This window comes from Nomascus leucogenys, chromosome X (genome assembly GCF_006542625.1).
Source record: "Nomascus leucogenys isolate Asia chromosome X, Asia_NLE_v1, whole genome shotgun sequence".
Taxonomy (NCBI): Eukaryota; Metazoa; Chordata; class Mammalia; order Primates; family Hylobatidae; genus Nomascus; species Nomascus leucogenys.
In genome coordinates, this window is record NC_044406.1 from 123,172,045 (window position 1) to 123,194,657 (window position 22,613).

The 22,613-nt window shown below is 40.6% G+C and overlaps 1 protein-coding gene across 1 annotated transcript in view; it reads left to right on the forward strand.

Moving 5' to 3' along the window:
• Positions 1-430: 430 nt before the first annotated feature.
• LOC100584080 (zinc finger FYVE domain-containing protein 9-like) overlaps positions 431-22,613 on the forward strand; it is a 29,440-nt gene continuing 7,257 nt past the window's right edge. Inside the window, 5 exon segments of the mRNA XM_012498650.2 lie at positions 431-470; positions 725-838; positions 1,389-1,416; positions 20,421-20,926; positions 20,929-22,176. Coding sequence (XP_012354104.2) covers positions 431-470; positions 725-838; positions 1,389-1,416; positions 20,421-20,926; positions 20,929-22,176 — 1,936 coding nt within the window.

The window sequence follows — 22,613 nt, forward strand, 5'->3', positions numbered from 1 at the left end:
AAACCTAGGTTGTATAGCCTACTACACACCTAGGCTATATTGTACAACCTCTTGTTCCTAGGCTACAAACCTGTACAACATGTTACTGTACTAAATACTGTAGGCAACTGTAATACAGTGCTAAGTATTTGTGTATCTAAATATATCTAAACATAGAAAAGGTACGGTAAAAATACGTTATAATCTTATGACTGTATGTATGTGTGTGTATATGTGTACGTGTGTGTATATATATGTGTGTATATATATACACACATAGGTGTATATATACGTGTGTATATACATATGTGTATATGTGTGTATATATGTATATGTAGTATACTATATACCATATATATACACGTATGTATAAACACACACACACACACACACACACACACATAGCCATCCAGATCAGCTCAGTCAATCCTGGCGATCAATGGGGTGACAGATGTTGCAGCCAGATCACCCTCACATCCTTAACGAGAAACGTAAGAAAGAAGCAGTAATGTCTTTGGGGTTCCACCCAAGCCACTGCAATCAGCATAACAGGTCTTGTTGCCTGCTCAGCCCTGGGGAGCCAGTCCTGGGGTGTCAGCAGAGGGGCTGCACTGGGACCTTTTGGAAATGTTTTTCTCTGTAGTCCCAAATTACTTGGAAGCTTTTTGGCTTGTTTAGACTCTATAAAAAATAAAAAGGTGATCTCCATGACAAAATAGTGCATGTGTTTTTGAAAACGCTGCAGCAAGCCGTCAAGATGATTTAGCAGATTCAGAAGAGCCTGATAAATTCCTCATAGCAAGTATCAAGGGAGAGGTACCTTTGAGTTTTCAGCCTTATGTTACAGATGCTCTGAATGGTGAGCTTCCAAAGAAACTTTTGGAGTATCTAATATTTCTGAGAAAAGCATTCTGGTTCCCATTTTACAGCAACACAGAGGCAGCCTTAGCAACTAATGGATTTTACATCTGGAAAAGGAGAAAAGAACAAAATAGTTGGCCAATGACTAAAATATTTCCACATCATCTAGCCTTCAAAAGATCACCTATGAGACACTTCAGTTTTAGAACTGTAGAAGTTAAATAAAGTAAGTAATTAACTCAAACTCTACTACTTTGGGAATTCTTTTCAATATTCTGCCTAGCATAGATTACGCCAGGGAAAATGTGGAGTTGAATCAGGTGGCTCACATAGGATTGCCACTGGATCTGCTTTTAGAAAGAGAGAGAGGGAATTAATTTAATTTTACAAAGGTCTCCCAGGGCTCCAGAAACAGTGGAGTAGAATAGTCTAGCACTTTTGTTCTTTTCTAAAGGATTTTAATGTATTTTTCTCTTCTGAGATCCAAAGGGCCCTGAAATGCCCTTCTTGATCACCCTTTAAATCTTTGTGCTGCTTTTTTCTTCTAGGCTCCCAGAGAATGAAGATCACAATAGAGTAAGCATGGAACACGACTATTTATATTGATGACTCTCTCTATCTATCTATCTATCTATATATATGTGTGTGTGTATTAAGGAGCAAAACTGTATTGAAATAATTTATGTGCAATTTTCTAACCACTGGGATTCAGTTGCACTACCAATCCTCATTCAGTGTGGATTGGAGAATAGTGTGACCATTCCTTTTCAGGGTATTATTCATTTTCCCTTCAACAATTTTTGGCTATCAAGTAGGAGGGTCCCAGATGGATTACCATCTGGGAACCAGCCCAAGGAGCAGAAAGATAGTCAGGGGAAGACATTTTTGACATTAACAATGTCCCTGTGGGGGCTCTTAACCTGTGACTTGAGCCTGAAAGAGATCTGATGAACAAGCTACACCTTGTGAATGATTTTGAAACAGATTTATGAACCAGTTGAAGTCAACTTGACAATTTATTACATTTGTTCTCATGTTCTGTTTTCGTTTCATTTGTCTTTCTCCTTTCTTCTCATAGTTGCTGTAGGAAGCTTACAACCCCTTAATAATAATTATGGATGCTTGCTAAGTGCCAGGCATCATCTTAAGTGTTTTAGATGCACTATATTATTTAATTTTCTAAAAACTCAATGATGTTGGTTCTATTTTTGTTTCCATTTAGCAGATGAGAAAACTGAGGTTTGGTGAACTTAAGTATTTTACTATATTAGTTATCTTTGCTTGGGTTACAAACAAATAATCCCAATATCTCTGGGCTTAAACTAGAGTCTGGCAATTTTTTTAAAAAAAGGTCCAGATAGTAAATATTTTAATCTTTGTGGGCCATACAGTCTGTGTCACAACTACTCAACTCTCCCATTGTGGCACAAAAGTGGCTATATATATCGTGTAAATAGATAAATATGACTGTGTTCCAAAAAACTCTATTGATGAATATGTAAATGTGAATTTCATGGAACTTTCATGTGCCATGAAATATCATTCTTCTTTTGATGTGTTTTCAACCATTTTAAAATGTAAAGGCCATTTTTAGCTCACAGGCTGTACAAAAACAGGTGTGGGCCATATTTATCCTCATTGGCTGTAGTTTGTGGACCCTTAAGTTAAACTCCCATTTATTTCTTGTTTACATTATGTGAAGGCTGCAGTTCAGGTGTAGATCTGCTGGGCTCTTATTCAGTTTGGCTGTGCTTGGCCCCACAACTCTTCTCATTCTGGAATCCAGGCTGAAAGCGTAGCCACTATGTGAGGCATGCTATTTTCATAGGACAGGAATAAGAGGGGCAGAGCCAAATTATGCAAGCTCGTTGTCTTAGTCCATTCAAGTTGCTCTAACAAAACTACCATAGACTGGGTGGTTATAAACAACAGAAATTTATTTCTCACAGTTCTGGAGGCTGGGAAGTCCAAGATCAAGGCTCTGGAAGATTCATTGTCTGGCAAGGGCCTGCTTTTTGGTTCATAGAGAGTACCTTCTTGCTGTGTCCTCACATGTTGAAAAGGGTGAATGAGCTCCTTTGGGGCCTCTTTTATTAAGGCACTAATCTCATTTATGAAGGCTCTACCCTCATGACTTAATCACCTCCCAAGTCTCCACCTCTTAGTACCATCACCTTCAGTGTTAGAATTTCAACATATGAATTTTGGGGGACATATTCTAACCATGGCACCTATTTAAAGCTTTCCCTTGCTTATATGTAGCATATGTGATGTCCACTCATATTCCATTTTCCATAGCAGGTTATATGGCCAAGTCCAAAGTCAATGAGACAGGAAGGGAAGACATGTTCAGGGAGGCAATGTATCATTGTAAACTAGTAAACTAGTAAACCCATTTGCCACTTGATCTAAGATTGTGTGATGGGTCTTGAGGTCCAGGGTTTTGTGCTCTGAAGTCTGTGCTCTTAACCACTTTGCTATGCTGGCTCCACTTTGTTAAGCCTTTGCTTAGCCTTTGCTTCCCCCACACTCTCTTAACAGTGCTCTTTATTACCTGTTCAGCTTCTATCTGTTTTAGCTTTCCCATCTCCTTCCGTTCTGAGTTGGTCTCAATCTTTACTATGCTGTATGGATTTCTGGGTACTTTCTGTTGTCCTCCAGACCAAGACAGCAGGACTCACTGCATCCCTCAGACCATGAAGGCAGCCATCCAGGCTGCCTGGCCACACAGGTCACTGTTTTCTCTCTCACTCTCTGCATGAATGATGGAAAGGGCTGTGCATTTCCCTCAGGAAGCCTGCTTGTTTCACTGAAAAAAGACCAGCTTCCTGGTAGAGGACACCAGGAATAAACCCCAATTGCTCCCCTGACCTCTGGCCACCACTCCCCTTCTAGGAAACAATAGCTAACATTCGTATGAGGCTTTATAGTTTACAAAGCCCCTTCCCTGTATCATTCCACTTGATCCTCATAACCATATTGAGAGGCAGACAAGATTATTACCATTCTACGGATCAAGAAACTGAGTCTGAGAGAAAGTCCAAAGTTTTCTTGAAGATCATGGAGTTATTTATTTAATTATTTAGTTAGTTAGTGGTGGAGCTGGAACTCAAACCCAGGGCTCTTTCCCCTTACCCAGAAACACACCCTGTCTTTGATGTTTCTTAGTTTCCTCCCTTTGAAGCATTCCTACTACTGCTATGAGGCAGGATTAGAGTCCTTCCTCCCCTGGGATTGCAAGAACCTTAAAAGGACTGGCAGAAGTGAGATTTAACTCTTTACTGCTCTTTGTGTGAAGATTACATCAGCCATTACTTAAAGGTCACAGTCACTTGAAGGTGGAAAATTGTGATTGCTAGTATGCTGTAGTCCTAAACTCCCTACTTCCTGAGCCATTTCATTTTTCAGGATCTGGTTTAAGGATATCTCCTATGTGAAGCCCTTTCCCATCTCCCCCAAATAGAGGAAGGAGTCATCTTCTCTTCTGTGCTCCCACAGTCCCTGAGCTCCCTTCTCCCGTAGAATATCACTCTGTATTGTAATTGTTTATTTGCTAGTACATATCTCCCACTAGGCCCTGAGTTCGCTGTGAGCACAGACTATACCAGCCTCACCTTTGTAACCCCTATCATAGCAGTTATCCCTCTGTCTTGCACTTAATCTGGTTGCTTGCCTATCTGCTCTATTGAACTTCATGAGTTCATGCTCATGCCACCTCTTTACTGCTGTACCTACATACTGTGCCAAACATGGTGCCTGGCATGTGGTAGATGCTTAGTAAATGGCCAGTGAACTTTAGGATTTGGTTGCTTTCCAATTGGATCCAATCTTCTGAGATAGGGGCCAGTGAAAATTTTCTCTTGTGCTTGTAATCAGACATACTGGAAACCACCTTCTCCTGCTCCAGTATTTTTAGAAGGTAATCAACTAAGCAAATTCAGTGGACAGTTGGAAAGGTGGCACCACTGTTAAACCTGGCTAGTCTCAATCCCAAGGATATGATTAGAGATTGGAGGGGTGGAAGGTATTGACTTCATTTTCAGGGGTCCCAACCAAGCATGTTTCTTCTCCCACACTGCACAGTCCTGTGAGGCCAGCAAGTGAAGCAGATAGTAAAAGCTGAGAGGAGAGTGGAGAGAAGGAGGAACACCATTTTAATCCTTTTTTTTTTTCCTTACTTGCATGCCAAACATCTGAGCAATATACTATTTAAAACCTTGAAAATTTACAACATAGCATTGGAAAGGTGAAAGAGGAAAGCCCCTTTTATCAGCTCACTTCTCAATGATGTTCTCACCCCACAAGCATTTGAGTCCTGAAGAAAAACTCAGCATGATATGAAAAAGTTCCAGTCACTCTTATTTGCAACTTTTCTGGACAATGGAAAACTATTTGCTTGTCTGTGAAAGTCTATTTTTTTCCCATCTAGACATGAACTCCAGTTAAAATTAATAGGAAACTCTTTTAGCCTGTTAAGTGTAATCTATTCAAGCTCATGTTTTTCGGAACTTACTAGAAGCTTTGTGTCTTCTAGTAGACCCTTAATATAATTCAATATGTGACGAACAAAGTCATGTTGCTCAGGCATGGTTAAAATTAAGAGAGAGCAGCTTTTATCCAATATGGTCAAAAATGCATCTTACAGATGGAAGCTATGACGAAATGCCACTTTAAATAAGGAGGCTCTATATTGTGCAGAAACACCCACATCTACTCCCTCAAATCTCAATGCACTCCACTCACTCTGTATTTTGTCATCATGGGCAGACAGAAACATTCAAGCCAAGATGCATGATTTAGCAGATGTTTTGCAAAAGGTTCCATTCTTCTGGCCATCAGCACATGTGGAGCTGTCAGGAGCCCTGTAAAGATTTTACAAGCCTTATAAGTCATAGTTTATTGAGCCTGGGATGGAATTTAATATATCATCATGGTTCTGGAAGTTCTCTCCTTTTTGTCTGATATAGTCTATAGCTTTATTTACCTTGAAACCAAAAATACTGGATATAAAAATGAACAGGCAAAGCTCCCCATTGGTGTCCCCGTGTCATCGCCTTCTAGGTCTGGCTCCTTGTTTACTGCATGATGGCAATACTCTCACTTTCTTCTTCAGGACTGCTGCTATCAGCAAGCTGAATCAGCATTTTAGCCAGCTTTTAGTTCATTTAATTTTCCTTTAGAGGAAATGTTTCCCAAAATTTGTTAATGATCCTAAAGTCTTATAAAATTACCCAGCAATCTGATTTTACCACAACTTCATGCAGTATGAAGTTCCAGTCATGCCAAAAAGAGTTCAGATGCTCCAAGATCTTATAGTATTTATCGAAACTGGCCTAAAAAGCAACATACAAAGCCTTATGCAAAATCGAATATTCCAGGCAACTGGGATGCCTGGCCAGCTTAGTACACATAAATGTTGGACTTGCTTTGCCAAATTTGAAGAGTGTGTGAGCGGATTCATTTGCAACACTGGGAAGAAAATAGAATAGAAATTGCTGCTGCCATTTGTGGAGCACATGTCTCTAAACAACTATGGAGATAGATGTCCTTGTTTTTAAGTCCTAATTTTACAGATGAGGAACTTTAGGCTTAGAGAGGTGAAGTACCAGGCCTAAGATAACACAAGTCTTTGACAGACTAGGCTTTTTAGTATGCCACAACTTTACACTTTAGCTATAGGAGGGATGGTCTGGCATAACTTTGGGAACAGTGAGACATTGAAGCCAGACAGACATGGGTTTAAACCCCCTCAGGCAGAAATGTTTTTCCATGTCATTTCTTCCACTAGCAATATCCATCTTTCCCTTAAAGCTTTTCCTGACCCTTCATTTTCTCTTTTGCCTTCTATAACTACATGTGTTGCTGCCCTTCTTCGAATCCCTGAAATTACAATCACATTGTTTGTAATACTTTTGATCACAGATTACTGTACTTGAACTATAATGATTTGTTCATTCTTTGATTCTCTCTACAGCTATTTTTGAGTTTCTTATATGCAAGACCATGTGCTCAATATTCTGAGGATTCACAGATAAATACATCAGGTAGAGCCTACAAGGAGCTTATCTGCTAGTACAGGAGATAAAACATGTCATAAGAACATTAAGTGGGGCTCTTTATTGAATAACTACTATGTTCGTGGTCCCATGTGAGGCATTTTACAAAAGTACCTTTCCAATTGACTCCTTTCAACAATCCTGTAAGATAGATATTATAAATCTCATTTTCAGGGTGAGGAAACTGAGGTCAAAGGAGGTTAAATGACTTATTCAAGGTCACCCAGCTGCTCAAGTAGAGAAACTGGGATTTAAGGCCAAGTCTGGTTGGCAAGCTCACTGCTTGCTACTTCACTAAACTGCCTCTCTATAAAATAGCAGATAGAAAGTAAGTGAAAGTGCCAGAAAAGAGGTACAGCAAATGTGCTAAGGGAGTTCAGAGGAGGAATGAAGCTCACTGGTCTTTTTTGCACTGCTCCTCTTCTCTTCTCCCTCCATCCTCTAAACACAGAAAGTGGGGACTTGAGCATGGAAACTGTCTTTTTTTCACCTCTGTATCCTCAGTGACCGGCCCAGTGTTGTGAGCACATAGCAGGTGTTCAGAGATGTGGGTAGAGTTGAATATAGTGACTGTTTGCAGGAAGGCGGGACAATTGGGGTTTGCACCACATCATGTTCCATTCACTCCCTAACTGCAAATTTGCTGGTGCGCTCTACTTGGGTTCCCTCCCATGTGTGGCCTTGGGTGGGGGTACAGTCACAAAGGCAAAGAGGAGATTGAATACACAACATTTCATTGTAGGTTTTGCTATTTTTCGTTAGGTACATTTCTGTAATTTGGGAGGGAGATCATATAAATATTTATGTATCAATAAAAGTGCTTGAGTAGGACTTTAAGGAAGTCATTTCCTTTTATATTTCTTTTGTATGATAAATATCGGGCATTCTATAGTGATTTCGACTTTTTTTTTGGATGGAGTCTTGCTCTGTTGCCCAGGCTGGAGTGCAGTGGCACGATCTTGGCTCGCTGCAACCTCCACCTCCTGGGTTCAAGCAATCCTCGTGCCTCAGCCTCCCAAGTAGCTGGGATTACAGGCACATGCCACCATGCCCAGCTAATTTTTGTATTTTTAGTAGAGACAGGGTTTCACCATGTTGGCCAGGCTGGTCTCGAACTCATGACCTCAAGTGATCTGCCTGACTTGGCCTCCCAAAGTGCTGGGATTACAGACATGAGCCACTGTGCCCAGCCGATTTTGACTTTTGAATGCAGTTGTGAGGCAATGCAATGTAGTACAGGTAGTACACCCCTACGGTTAAACATGAAGGCTTCAGAATCAGGTTGATTTGGGTTTGAATTTTAGCTCTGCCACTTAGCAACTTTGGGACCTTGGGTAAGTCACTTTACCTCCCTGAACCTCAAGTTGTTTTATCTTTAAAATGGGGTTAATGATAAGAAAAAATGTGCAAATTATGCGTGTGATAAGGGGTTAATATCCAAAATATATAAGAAACTCAAAGAACTCAATAGCAAGAAACCAAATAACCCAATTAAAAAGTGGACAAAGGATTTGAATAGGCATTTATCAAAAAGTGACATAGACTACCTAACAGCTATATGAAAAAGTGCTCAACATCACTAATCATCAGGGAAATGCAAATTAAAACCACAGCGAGATATCACCTCACACCTGTTAGAAGAGCTTCTATCAAAAAGACAAAAGAGGCCAGGTGCAGTGCCTTGTGCCTGCAATCCTAGCACATTGGGAGGCCAAGGCCGGCAGATCCCCTGAGGTCAGGAGTTCAAGACCAGCCTGGTCAACATGGCAAAATGCTGTCTCTACTAAAAACACAAAAATTATCCGGGTATGGTGGCACGCGCCTGTAATTTCAGGTACTCGGGAGGCTGAGGCAGGAGAATCACTTGAACCTGGAAGGTGGAGGTTGCAGTGAGCCGAGATCGCACCACTGCACTCCAGCCTGGGCAACAGAGTGAGACTCTATCTCAAAAAAAAAAAAAAAAAGACAAAAGGTAACAAGTGTTGGCAAGGATGTGGAGAAAGGGAACCGTTGTACACTGTTGGTAGAAATGCAAATTAGCACAGCTATTATGGAAAACAGTGTGGAGGATTCTCAAAAAATAAAAAATGGAGCTACAATATGATCCAGCAATTTTATTTCTTGGTATATATCCAAAGGAAATGAAATCAGCATGTCAAAGAGTTATCTGCACTTTCGTGTTTGTTGCAGCTCCATTCACAATAGCCAAGATATGGAATCAATCTAAGTGTCCATATATATATGTGTGTGTGTTGCGTTTTCTTTGTATGCTATATACGTGCACACACATATACACACATGATGGAATACAATTCTTTATATGCTGCACACACACACATGCACACACACACACACACACGGGAATACTATTCAGCCTTAGAAAATAAGAAAATCCTGTCCTTTTTGAGAACATGGATGAACCCGAAAAACATTATACTAAGTGAAAAAAGCTAGGCACAGAAAGGCAAATACTGCATGATCTCAATTATATGCGGAATCTAAAAACTTCACACTCTTAGAAGTAGAAAATAGAATGATGGTTACCGCAGGCTGGGGTCTGGGTGTGAGAGAGGGAATGGGGAGATACTGGTCAAAGGGTACAGAACTTTGGCTAGGAGAAATAAGTGCCAGAGATCTAATATACAGCATGGTGACTATACTTAATAATACTTTATTGTCTACTTGAAATTTGCTAAAAAAAAAAAAAGAAAAAAGAAAAAAAGAAATTTGCTAAGAGAGTAAATCTTAAATGTTCTTGTCACCAAAAAATGTTAAATATATGATATGATGAATATGTTAATTAGCTTGATTTAATCATCCCACAATGCCTATATATATCAAAATATCCCATTATTCTCCATAAATATATATAATTTTTATTTGCCAATTTTAAAAAAGTAAAATATAAAAACAAAAGAATGGGGATGATGATAGTTCTTGTGAAGACTGAATGGAGCGATGCATGTAAAATGACTAGCACATATGAAACTCTCAGTGAGTATTAGGGGTTATAATGATAAACAGACCATTTATTGAAACCAAATTTGACTTATTTTTATTATTTTCCAGTAGTATTCAACCAATGTTTATTGCTCATACAGATGCATTCCTTCCTATACCCTTATTGTCAAATATGGTTTTCAAGGAATGCTAATGTAACATATGGAAAACACAATTCATTTCCATAATGGAAATGTGGTGCCAGAAAACACAAAAGAAGAACTTCTTTTTTTTTCTTTTTTCATTTTTCTTAATTTCTCAACAGTGAGAGAAATGGCACTGTGAGAGTTGGGAAGGCCAGATGTGCTGTTAAGTGTAAAACACACAATCTTCTGGCCAGGCGCGGTGGCTCATGCCTGTAATCCCAGCACTTTGGGAGGCCGAGGCGGGTGGATCACCTGAGGTCAGGAGTTCGAGACCAGCCTGGCCAACATGGTGAAACCCCCATCTCTAATAAAAATATAAAAATTAGCTGGGTGTTGTGGCATATGCCTGTAATCCCAGCTACTCGGGAGGCTGAGGCAGAAGAATCGCTTGAACCCTGGAGGCGGAGGTTGCGGTGAGCTGAGATCACACCATTGCACTCCAGCCTGGGTGACAGAGTGAGACTTCATCTCAAAAAAAAAAAAAAAAAAAAAAAATATATATATATATATATATATATATATGCAATCTTCTTAAAAATCTCAACAAATTGAGAGTGAAAGGGTACACTGTTGATAATTAGGCTGAGAAAACAGAAGTAAACCACAATTTTTCCAGACAAACCTGGACATATGCGACCCTACACAGAGGTTATGAGCAAACTCTGGAGTCAAACAGACTTAATTGAGGATCTGTTTTGCTCTCTTTATGCATTTTTTAATGTCTTCCGTGCTGCCTATTCTCTTATGTTTTTGGCATCCTGTAATATTTTAAGAATACAGGCTCTGAAGTTCAAATAGATTTGGGGTCCAATCTTGCTCCAGCGCTTACTGGCTGTGTGAAATTAGACAAGTTATTTAACCTCTCTGACCCTCAGTTTCATCATGGGTAAAATGAGTGTAATGATAATACCTCTATCATGGCATTTTAAAGATTGTGGTCAGGAAATATGAAAGACTTTCTAGGTAGGAATAAGTGAGACAGGTCTGATGAGATTGCACAGTGTGTCCTAGTGGATGAGTGAGAAAAATGACTATCTAGATAAGGTCTGTCCAGGTTATGGAGGGCTTTAAAAGTCAGGTAGGATATCTGCACTCAATGTATTAGTAACAGTAGTACTAGCCCCATCTTCAGGACTTTGCTCAAATTTCACCTTCTCAGTGAAGCCTTCCCTGACAACCCCAGTGGTGAACAAAGCAGACAAAAATCCCTGTCCTCATGAAACTTTCAGTCTAGGGTGAGAGTAGGAAGAAAACAGATATGTATAATATTGAAGATGGCCATAGTGTCATGAAGGAAGTGAAGAGGCCGCTGATGGGGACTAATGGTAGTGTTGCAGGGGGACGGAACGGGCTGCTTTATATTAAGTAATCAGGTAAGTCCTTTCTGAGGAGGTGAGACTTCAGCTGAGATCTGAAGATTGAGAAAGAGCCACATGAAGAGAAGGGGAAGGGCGTTCCATGGAGAGTAAATACCATATGCAAAGACCCAGAGGCAGGAAGGAAAACAATCAAGAAGAGGCCATTTTGCCTAAAGAGTAGTGAGCTATGAAGATAATAAAAGAGGATGATGTGATAGGAAGTGACAGGGGTGGGGGAAGGGGCAAGTCCTTTAAATAAGGGGTCAGGGAAGGCCTCTCTGAGGAAGAGACATTGAATTAAGACCTGAGCAGAGACAAGGAATCAGCCATGCAAAGATCAAGAGACAGAACTTTACAGACAGAAAGAATGGCCACTGCAAAGGCCCCTAGGTGCAACATGCTTGGCCTGTTGAACAGACAACAAGGAGGCCACTGTGGCTGGAGTAGAGCCAGTGGGTACAGAGTTGGGGGGAGATAAAGCTGGACAACTTGGAAGGAGCCTGATCGTACAGAGCCTTGCAAGCCACGGTAAAGACATTGGATTTTACTCCAAGTGAGATGGGAAGCTTTGGAAGGCCTTTAAGCCAGGGAATATTTCAGTCTCTGTCTCCTCTGGAGCCCTGCAGACCTTACCTTCTATACTGTTCACTGGCTTCCACTAGGCACTAAGGTAGCCTAAACTATTGTTTGCTGAATATATCCTGTCTTGCAAACTGGACAGAGATCCCCTTGAGTCATGGACTGGGCTTGGGCATTTGAGTATGAAGTGCTCAGCACAGTGACAGAGCCTTACAATGTGTGTGTGTGTGTGTGTGTGTGTGTGTGTAGGAAGAGGAGGGGTGTGGCTGGGCGTGGTGGCTCACGCCTGTAATCCCAGCACTTTGGGAGGCCGGGGCGGGCGGATCACAAGGTCAGGAGTTCGAGACCAGCCTGGTCAATCTGGTGAAACCCCGTCTCTACTAAAAAAAATACAAAAATTAGCCAGGCCTGATGGCAGGCGCCTGTAGTCCCAGCTACTCGGGAGGCTGAGGCGGGAGAATCACTTGAACCCGGGAAGCGTAGGTTGCAGTGAGCCGAGATCGCGCCACTGCACTCCAGCCTGGGTGGCAGAGCGAGACTCTGTCTCCAAAAAAAAAAAAAAAGGAAGAGGAGGGGTATGTCTTGATGATGTTGATGAACACGCAAGCTAGAAATACAGCTGGAGAAGATAAAATGTACTAATAGCATATTCCATATTTTAAGTGTTTTAGGGGTGATGCCAGGGCAAATTGATGAAAGTGTTTATTGAGTGTGTATTTGGGTTGTGATAGCTGGAATAAATTGTGCTGGGACAGAACATTGCAGGCATCTCTACTTACGGGGTGAAAAAAGCAGTGGCTTCCTTTTCGGGTTTTCTAAGTCTAACCTTAATTGGCACAGCTACATTCAGACCCTGATTGGATAAGACTTTCCTGGCTTCCTAGTGATAGTGATGTCTCAGAAACAAGTTTCTTTTGCTAAGGTGAGCTTTTAAGCAGTACGTTTTGACCAGAAAGGCTTCAAGCCTTAATCATAATAATATTAATAGTTAATACTTCAGAGCACTTACTGTGCACCAGATGTTGTGCTTTATCTGCATTAATTTGTTTAAGCCTCAAAATAATCTTATGGATCAGGTAATCATATTATTAATATTGCTATTTTACAGAAACAAAATAGATTCTGAGGGATTGAATCATTTGCTTAAGGATAACAGCTAGTTACTGGTATAGTGGGATCAGAACACACGTTTGACTGATCCCAGAGCCCCTCTTACCACTTTATGTTGCCTTTAAAGGTTGGTTTCAGCATCCACAATCCTCACTTATATTGCAATCTGATTGGATTTGTTATGGTAGATCTGCTATCTTTCCGTGGTTTCCCTCTCTGGTTGGTCTATCTTCTATTTTGCTTTCATTATTAAAATCCCCCAATCCAGAAGATTTTAGGGCTCAAACAGATGTCAGCTAATCCAGGCAGAAATAGTGCATTACTACTCTGGATAAAAATTCATTTGTCATATTTCTTGAACGTAGAAATCATAACCTTACCTAGTTTTATATTCCCCTCAATATAAAGCACAGAATAGTCTTACAGCCTAGATGCTCAATAAATGTTGAATTGACTTAAACTCAATTTCTAAACCCCAAGATATTACATAATTACTCCCATTCCAGCCAGACAGGGCCATTCCAAGTTTCTACATAACATTTTTTTAGGGGGAGAGGGGGTGCAGAGTTTGGTTGGGTGGCGTCCATGTGTATGCTTGGGGTGGGTAAAGGGAAATAGCCATAAGTTTTCTAAGTCTTATGCCTGATGCAGGAAGGGAAATATAATCTCTATTTACCACCCACCTCCTTTACTTCATTCAGTAATATGTTAGTTTATGAAAATATGTAGTATTTTCTAAAAAGCAAGGGAGGCAATAGAGAGCTTGGTAATTTATACTTTGCCAGTTTCATCAGTGCCTTAACATAGCTCCCTATTCAGTCAGTGAAGGAGAACTGTATATCCTTGTTGGGAATCTGGAGATATGCCAGTGGTTGCAAAGAGCTCAGCAGTTTTGCCTGTGTACTTAGATCTGGACTGACCAGTCTAGCATGTGGATCAGATCAGGGACTAGTAAATGTCATTTTGTTTTGACATTGTATTGAAATTATGGGAAAGAGGTGCCTGTTTCATGAGAATAAAAAGAAAAGAATGCATTGGAAAAGTTTGAGCTTGATGTATTATTAAAAGAAGAATATATGATTCCTTCAGGCTGAGTTTAAAAACATCTCAAAACTAGTGTCATCCTAAATCTGGCAATAGTTTAGTTATGTAGTGATGGAAAAGACAGGAAATGTACAGGAGCCTAATACTAAGGGCAGTTCAGTTTCATATAGAGGGTTTTTTTTTTTTCGTGCAGATACAAATCCATTATGTAAAATAGATTTGTTTGCCAAAAAGTCTATTTTTGTTTATAATAACAATGCAGTTACCAATTATTGAGCAGGTTTTATATGTCAGGCATTGTGCTTAAACACTTTGCATGCATTGTCTAATTTAATTTTCACAAAAACCCTAGGAAGGAGGTGAAATTATCTATTTGTTACTAATGTGGAAACTGAGAGGCTCAGAGTGGTTATGTAACTTGCCCAAGGCCACACATATAATAAGTGGCAGAGCCAGGATTCTGAAGTGAATCTCTGGCCTGAGGGCTCTTAATAAGATTAGAATCAACACCTGTGAGGATGAAGACCTGGTCCAGTTTTTAAAATGTACAGTAAAATAATACATCCAAGGACCCTGTGGTATGAATGTATGTGTGTGTGTAATATATTTTAAGTTCTTTAGTAGAGAAACTAGGTAATTTTCATTGTGTTTCTTAAATAATGATTGCTTAATTGCCTTTAACACTTGCAGCCACTTAGTGGTTAAGTGATGTCTGTTAGAAAATTCTCTTGGCAGTGGCTTTTTGAGAAAGATGATCAAAAGCACACCAAGAATGCCAGTTAATGCCATCATTATTTACTTAGTATAAATTTACAATAACAGGAAAATATGTTCATAGAAATAAAATATCATCTAAAGTATTTAAAGAATTGAAAATGATTCCCATCTTTGTTGTTTGGCCTTACCTTCCTTTACAAAATAAACAAACCTGTTTATCACGTCGTTATAGGAAACAATGACCATGTTTATAAAAAAAAAGGTAAGCTTAGGTAGGAATAATAAATATCATCTTGGATGAAAAGCCTTTGTAAGAGCCTTTTTGATCCTTGAAACATTCTTTTGAAGAAAGGTATGTGGCTTAAGGGTTAATTGATAAATCAGACACCAAGGAACTGTACCTATGGCTACCCACTGCCAAAATAACATCAAAATGGGCAGATAAGTTGCTCCAAAATTAGGTTAACTTAGTTGTTTTCACTTTCTCCTCACATACCCTTTGCTCCCATTAAATCAGTTGATCCTCAGATACACCTTGTGCTTTTGTAACTTAGTGTCTTTCCTCATGCTGTTCTCTCTTCCTAGAATTACATATATCCAAATCCCAACCCATTCTTCCAAATTAGCTCAGATGTCACATCCTCTATGAAGTGCCTCTGATCCCCTCACAGAAGGAGTCTGTTTTGTGTCTCTCCATCCCCACCTTTCTTGCATTAGCAATCTTATAGAATTTTATTTTTAGGCCGGGCGCGGTGGCTCACGCTTGTAATCCCAGCACTTTGGGAGGCCGAGGCGGGCGGATCACGAGGTCAGGAGATTGAGACCACGGTGAAACCCCGTCTCTACTAAAAAATACAAAAAAAATTAGCCAGGCGTGGTGGCGGGCGCCTGTAGTCCCAGCTACTCGGAGAGGCTGAGGCAGGAGAATGGCGTGAACCCGGGAGGCGGAGCTTGCAGTGAGCTGAGATTGCGCCACTGCACTCCAGCCTGGGCGACAGAGCGAGACTCCGTCTCAAAAAAAAAAAAAAAAAGAATTTTATTTTTATAGTTCTTGAGGCCCCTCTCGCTTTCCACCTTGAAATTTTGTTTTTAATTCATTTGTCTTACGTCTTCTATTGGTCTCTAAGTTTCTTGCAGTCAAAACCTATTTTCACTCAGTTTTGGGTAGATCTCAAATACCAAGCACAGTGCTTTGAATGTAAACGTCACTCAGAAACATCTATTCAGATTTGAGTGCTTACCATGTGCCAGATACTAGGCCTGCGGGGTGACTGAAACAGTTTCTTCTCTCCAGGTACTCATGGGAAACAGACATATTAACAGACTTTCAATATGATCTAGTAAGTAATAAGGTAGAGTCATGAACAGCGTGTATGGAAACCTAGAGTAGAGACTTGACCGAGGAAAAGGCCTAGACTGAAAGATGGGCAGTCTTGGTCAGAAAATGGAATGTATGAATCTATGACTTCAAGGTGAAGCCATTTTGGAAGGTGGCAATATCCAGGATGTGACCCTGAGAACTGTGCAGGCGGAGGAACGTGAGTATAGGATGTGAGATAGCTCTTCCAACTGGCCAATGGTGCCAGGAATTGAGGTACAGAGGATGCCGGTAAGCCAGATGCCAGAGCCCTCAGTGAATGAAGGAAAATGTCCAAAAGAGAGGTAGATGATCATCCTGGGAAGGAGTAAAAGATGGCATCTGCAGATGGTGTGAACTTCATGGGCAGTGAGGCTTTTCATGAAGCTGGAGCAATGGCCTGGTAAGGGCAATGGGAAGGCAGGAGGCTGCTGGTTCCCTGTGCTACCTGACCCTATCCATCCCAGAATTTGATGTTTAGAGCTCAAGCAGCTTTAACTGGAGAGGGCTGCATGGTGAGGCTCATTGTCTTTGTAGAGAGCCAAGTCTTCTTCATTAGGGCAGGAAAGAGGTGTTCTGTGAAAACACTGAGGGTATAGAGGTGCTTATTTACAAGTTGAATCACCATAGATAATGCTGATACAATGGGAGAGCTGAATGTGGACTAGTCCACTTTTATCATTTTAAATTTGAATACTCTGAGGCCCAGTGAAAAGAAATAACTTTTTTCCTCAGGCTTCCATAACTAAATTTAATTTCCTTTTTCCTAGCAGTTATTCTGATGCATAGATTTCTTTTTTTTTTTTTTGAGACGGAGTCTTGCTCTTTCACCCAGGCCAGAGTGCAGTGGCACGATCTCGGCTCACTGCAAGCTCCGCCTCCCGGGTTCACGCCATTCTCCTGCCTCAGCCCCCCGAGTAGCTGGGACTACAGGCGCCCGCCACCGCGCCTGGCTAATTTTTTGTATTTTTAGTACAGACGGGGTTTCACCGTGTTAGCCAGGATGGTCTCGATCCCCTGACCTCGTGATCTGCCCGCCTCGGCCTCCCAAAGTGCTGGGATTACAGGCGTGAGCCACCGCGCCTGGCCTGATGCATAGATTTCTTAAACACAGATGCTTGAAGCACATGAGTGGTCTATAAAGACCTCCAAGGTAGGTTGTGGGCTATTTCATAGTATAGCATTTCTAACATGATAATCCTATGAAAGCATACAAATATGATGTTTTGACATTAAGAACCTGCATATAAAATTCAACAAACATATGTCAATAATCATTGATATTTATCACGGTAGCATGTTCTTCCTATACATTTATGGATAATTTCTTTCCCCAGTTCCCCCAGCCCTAATACAATAGTGAGTCTTTTGACTGTATGGTCCTTGAAACTTCCACCCACACCACTCTGCTAAAACAGTTCTCACTAAGGTCACCAATGACAATCGAGTCACTAAGTCTAACAAGTAATTTTCAGTCCTCATCTTATTCAATCCCTCAGTAGCATTTGATACAGACAATCTTCCCTTCCTTCTTGAAGTACATTTTGCCCTTGGCTTTTATGAAACTACAGTCCCCTTGTTTTATTTGCCCACTTTTGTATTGCTCCTTTGCAGATTTATCCTCCTTTACTTGGTTATTAAGCATTGAAGTTCACCAGGGCACTGTTCTAGATACTTTTATCATCTCACTCCATATTCTTTCTCTGAAGGATTTAATCTATTCCCATGGCTTACAATATCTTTATGCTCAGTGTGTCTCCGGAGCATAAATAAAGATTTATATCTCCAACCCATGTTTCTCCTATGAACCTTAAACCCTTATGTCCAACTCAACATCTCCACTGGGATATCTCAAGGGCATCTGAAATTGAACTGGCCCGAGTGTGAACTTAGATTCCTTCTCTCAAACTTGCTCCTCCTCCAGTGTTTTGTATCAGAGTGCCAAAACAGCTATTTACAGTTCTGTAAGCTAGGAATTTGAGTCATCCTCAATACTTTCCTTCCACTCAACTTCCACATCAAATCCATCCACATGTCCTGCTGATTTTACCTTGAAAATACCTCTCAAATTCATCCACTTGTCTCCGTCTTTATTAGTAGCACCTTCAGTCAAGCTATTGCAGTAGACTTTCTTTGGTAACAGCTTTACTGAGATTTAATTCAGGGATTATAAAACACAGCCATTTAAGTTGTACAATTCAATGGTTTTTAGTATAATCACACCTTATTTTATTTGCTTCACTTCATTTCATTTTGTAGATGTTGCATTTTTAAAAATAAATTGAAGTTTTGTGGAAATCCTGCATCGAGCAAGTCTATCAGCAATATTTTTCCCACAGCATGTGCTCACTTTGTGTCTCTGTGTTACATTTTGGTAATTATCACAATAGGCCGGGTGCAGTGGCTCATGCCTGTAATTCCAGCACTTTGGAAGGCCGTGGCGGGTGGATCACTTGAGGTCAGGAGTTCGGGACCAGCCTGACCAACATGGTGAAACCCCTTTTCTACTAAAAATACAAAAATTAGCCGGGCATGGTGGGAGGCGCCTGTAATCCCAGCTACTTGGGAGGCAGAGGCAGGAGAATCACTTGAACTCGGGAGGCAGAAGCTTCAGTGAGCTGAGATCACACTGCTGCACTCCAGCCTGGGTGACAGAGTGAGACTCCGTCTCAAAAAAAAAAAAAATTATAACAACACTTCATACTTTTTTATTATTGTTATACCTGTTATGATGATCTGTGGTCAGTGATCTTTGATGTTACTATTGTAATTGTTTTGGGGCACCATAAACGGTGCCCATGTAGGACAACAAACTTAACATAAATGTTGTAGGTGTCTGACTGCTCCACCAACTGGTCATTCTCCCCTCTCTATCCATCTCCTCAGGGACTCCGTATTCTCTGAGACAGAACAATATTGAAATTAGCCCAGTTAATGACCCTACAATTACCTCTAAGTGTTCAAGTTAAAGGGAAGAGTCTCAAGTCTCTCACTTTAAATCAAAATCTAAAAATGATTAAGCTTAGTGAGGAAGGCATGTTGAAAGCCAAAATAGGCCAAAAGCTAGGCTTCTTGCATTAGCCAAATTGTGGATGCAAAGGAAAAGTTTTTGAAGGAAATTAAAAGTGCTATTCCCATGAACACACAAATAATAAGAAAGCAAAACAGCCTTATTGCTGATATAAAGAAAATTTTAGTGGTCTGGATGGAAGATCAAACCAGCCACAACACTCCCTTAACCTAAAACCTAATCTAGGCCAAGGCCCTAACTCTCTTCAATTCTATGAAGTCTGAGAGAATTGAGGAAGCTGCAGAAGAAAAGATGGAAGCTAGCAGAGGTCGCTTCATGAAGTTTAAGGAAAGAAGCCATGTCCATAACATAAAAGTACAAAGTAGGCAACAAATGCTGATGTAGAAGCTGCAGCAAGTTATCCAGAAGATCTATCTAAGATCATTGAGGAAGGTGACTACACTAAACGACAGATTTTCAATATAATGGAACAGCCTTATATAAAAAGATGTCATCTAAGTCTTTCATAACTAGAGAGTAGAAGTCAATGCCTGGTTTCAAAGCTTCAAAGGACAGGCTGACTCTTTTGTTAGGAACTAATGCAGCTGGTGACTTTAAGTTGAAGCCAATGCTCACTTATCATTTCAAAAAGTCTAGAGCCCTTAAGAATCATGTTAAATCAACTCTACCTGTACTGTAAAATGGAACAATAAAGCATGGATGACAGCACATTTGTTTACAGCATGGTTTACTGATTATTTTAAGTCTGCTGTTGAGACCTACTGCTTAGAAAAAACCAAGATTCCTTTCAAAATATTGTTGTTCATTGACAATACACCCAAGAGCTCTGATAGAGATGTACAAGAAGATGAATATTGTTTTTTCTGCCCGCTAACACAACATCCATTCTGTAGCCCATGGATCAAGGAGATATTTTGACTTTCAAGTCTTAAGAAATATATTTTATAAGGCTATATGTAGCTAGTATAGAGTGTGATTCCTGTGATTAATCTGGGTAAATGAAAAACCTCTGGTTTTCCTTATTCACCGTTCTAGATGCCATTAAGTAAATTTGTGATTCATGGGAGGAAGTTAAAATATTACATTAACAGGAGTAGTGAAGTAGCTGATTCCAATCATTATGGGTGACTGAGAGGGTCAAGAAGTCAGTGGAGGAAGTAACTTGAGATGTGGTGGAAATAGCAAAAGAGAAGTTGCTGATGCAGCCAAATTAACAATGAATGGAACTTCCTCTGCAGGAACCCTGGCTGTGTCACACGACCCAGTCAAGCTAGTAACTACCAGTCCTCTACCAGCAGAGATGGATATTCCTCTATTCTCTGGCAATATAACTCAGGTCAGAAGTCCTGTTGAAAGTGCAATGAGCCTTATTCCTGAAGATGACCTTCCTCCTATTCTCATCTCCACTGGTGTAAAAGGAGACTATGCTGTGGAAGAGAAACCATCACAGATTTCAGAAATGCAGCAGTTGGAGGAAGGTGGCCCTGACCCACTTGTATTTGTTTTAAATGCAAATTTGTTTTCAATGGTTAAAATTGTACATTATATGAACAGGAAGTGCTGGTGTTTTACAATCAAGGGAATGCATGCAGTGGGTCAGTCTGAGATAGTCATTCTTCTACAGTGTCTACCAGATGGAAAGTGTTTGCCAAAGGATATCTTTAATCACTTTGTGCAACTTTATCGGGATCTCTGGCAGGGAATGTCATGGGCAACTTGGGACATTCCTTCTTCAGTCAAAGTCTCCTCAGCAGTAAAAAATATGGTGGATTTTTATATGTGACATCTACCTACCAGTCACTGCAAGACCTAGTACTCCCAAACCCACCTTACTTGTTTGGGATTCTTGTCCAGAAATGGGAAACTCCTTGGGCTAAAGTGTTTCCTATCCATCTGATGTTGAGACTTGGAGCTGAATATTGACTTTATCCATGCCCACTATTCAGTGTCAGATTTTGGAAGCCATTATTTGGAGAGATGGGGCATACCATCATGAATCTTCTTGCAGACTTCAGAAATTGCCAGTATACCTTGCCAGTAGTTCAACGTTTGGTGGTTGATATGGAAGTTTGGAAAACCAGCGTAAAAATTCCCAGCAACAGATAAAATGAGATGATGAAAACCATGAACAAGTCCAATGAGCATGTCCTGGCAGGAGGTGCCTGCTTCAGTGAAAAGGCAGACTCTCATCTTGTGTGTGTGCAGAATGATGATGGAAGCTATCAGACCCAGGCTATCAGTATTCACAATCAGCCCAGAAAAGTGACTGGTGCCAGTTTCTTTGTGTTCAGTGGCACTCTGAAATCCTCTTCTGGATATCTTGCCAAGTCCAGTATTGTGGAAGATGGCGTTATGGTCCAGATCACTGCAGAGAACATGGATTCCTTGAGGCAGGCACTGCGAGAGATGAAGGACTTCACCATCACCCATGGGAAGGTGCACTCAGAGGATCCCCAGGAGCACATCCACATCCAAGCGGTGGATGATGACAAGAACGTTAGCAAGGGCGTCGTAAGTCCTATAGATGGGAGGTCCATGGAGACTATAACAAATGTGAAGATATTCCATGGATCAGAATGTAAAGCAAATGGAAAAGTCATCAGATGGACAGAGGTGTTTTTCCCAGAAAATCCTGACCAGCACAATTGCCTCAGTGATCCTGCAGATCACGGTAGATTGACTGAGCATGTTACCAAGGCTTTTCGTCTTGCTCTCTGTCCTCACCTGAAGCTTCTGAAGGAAGATGTAATGACCAAACTGGTACTACGTGTGACACTTGATTCAGATCAGGTCGGCTATCAAGCAGGGAGAAATAGCCAGCCTCTTCCCTCGCAGTACTTGAATGATCTGGACAGCACCTTGGTGCCAGTGATCCATGGAGGGGCCTGCCAGCTCAGTGAGGGCTCTGTCGTCATGGAACTCATTGTTATTTTTAAAAGTTGCCACGGCCGCCTCAACCATCAGCAACTAGCATCCTGATCAGTCAGCTGCCGTTAACACTGAGGCAAGACCCTCCACTAGCAAAAAGATTATAACTCCCTGGAAGATATTGGTTTTTCTTTGCCTGGCTTATTTCACTTAGCATAATATACTTCAGGTTCATCCATGTTATCACAAATGACAGAATTTCCTTATTTTGTAAGGCTGTGTGTGTGTGTGTGTAAAATCTCACGTTTTCTCAATCTATTCATCTGTTGACAGACATTTAGGTTAATTTCATACCTTGGCTATTGTAAATAATGCTGAAATAAGCATGAAAGTGCAGATATCCCATCAACATACTGATTTCATTTCCTTTAGATATATGCCAAGTAGTGGAATTGCTGAATCATATTGTAGTTCTATTTTTAATTTTTGAGAAACCTTCATACTATT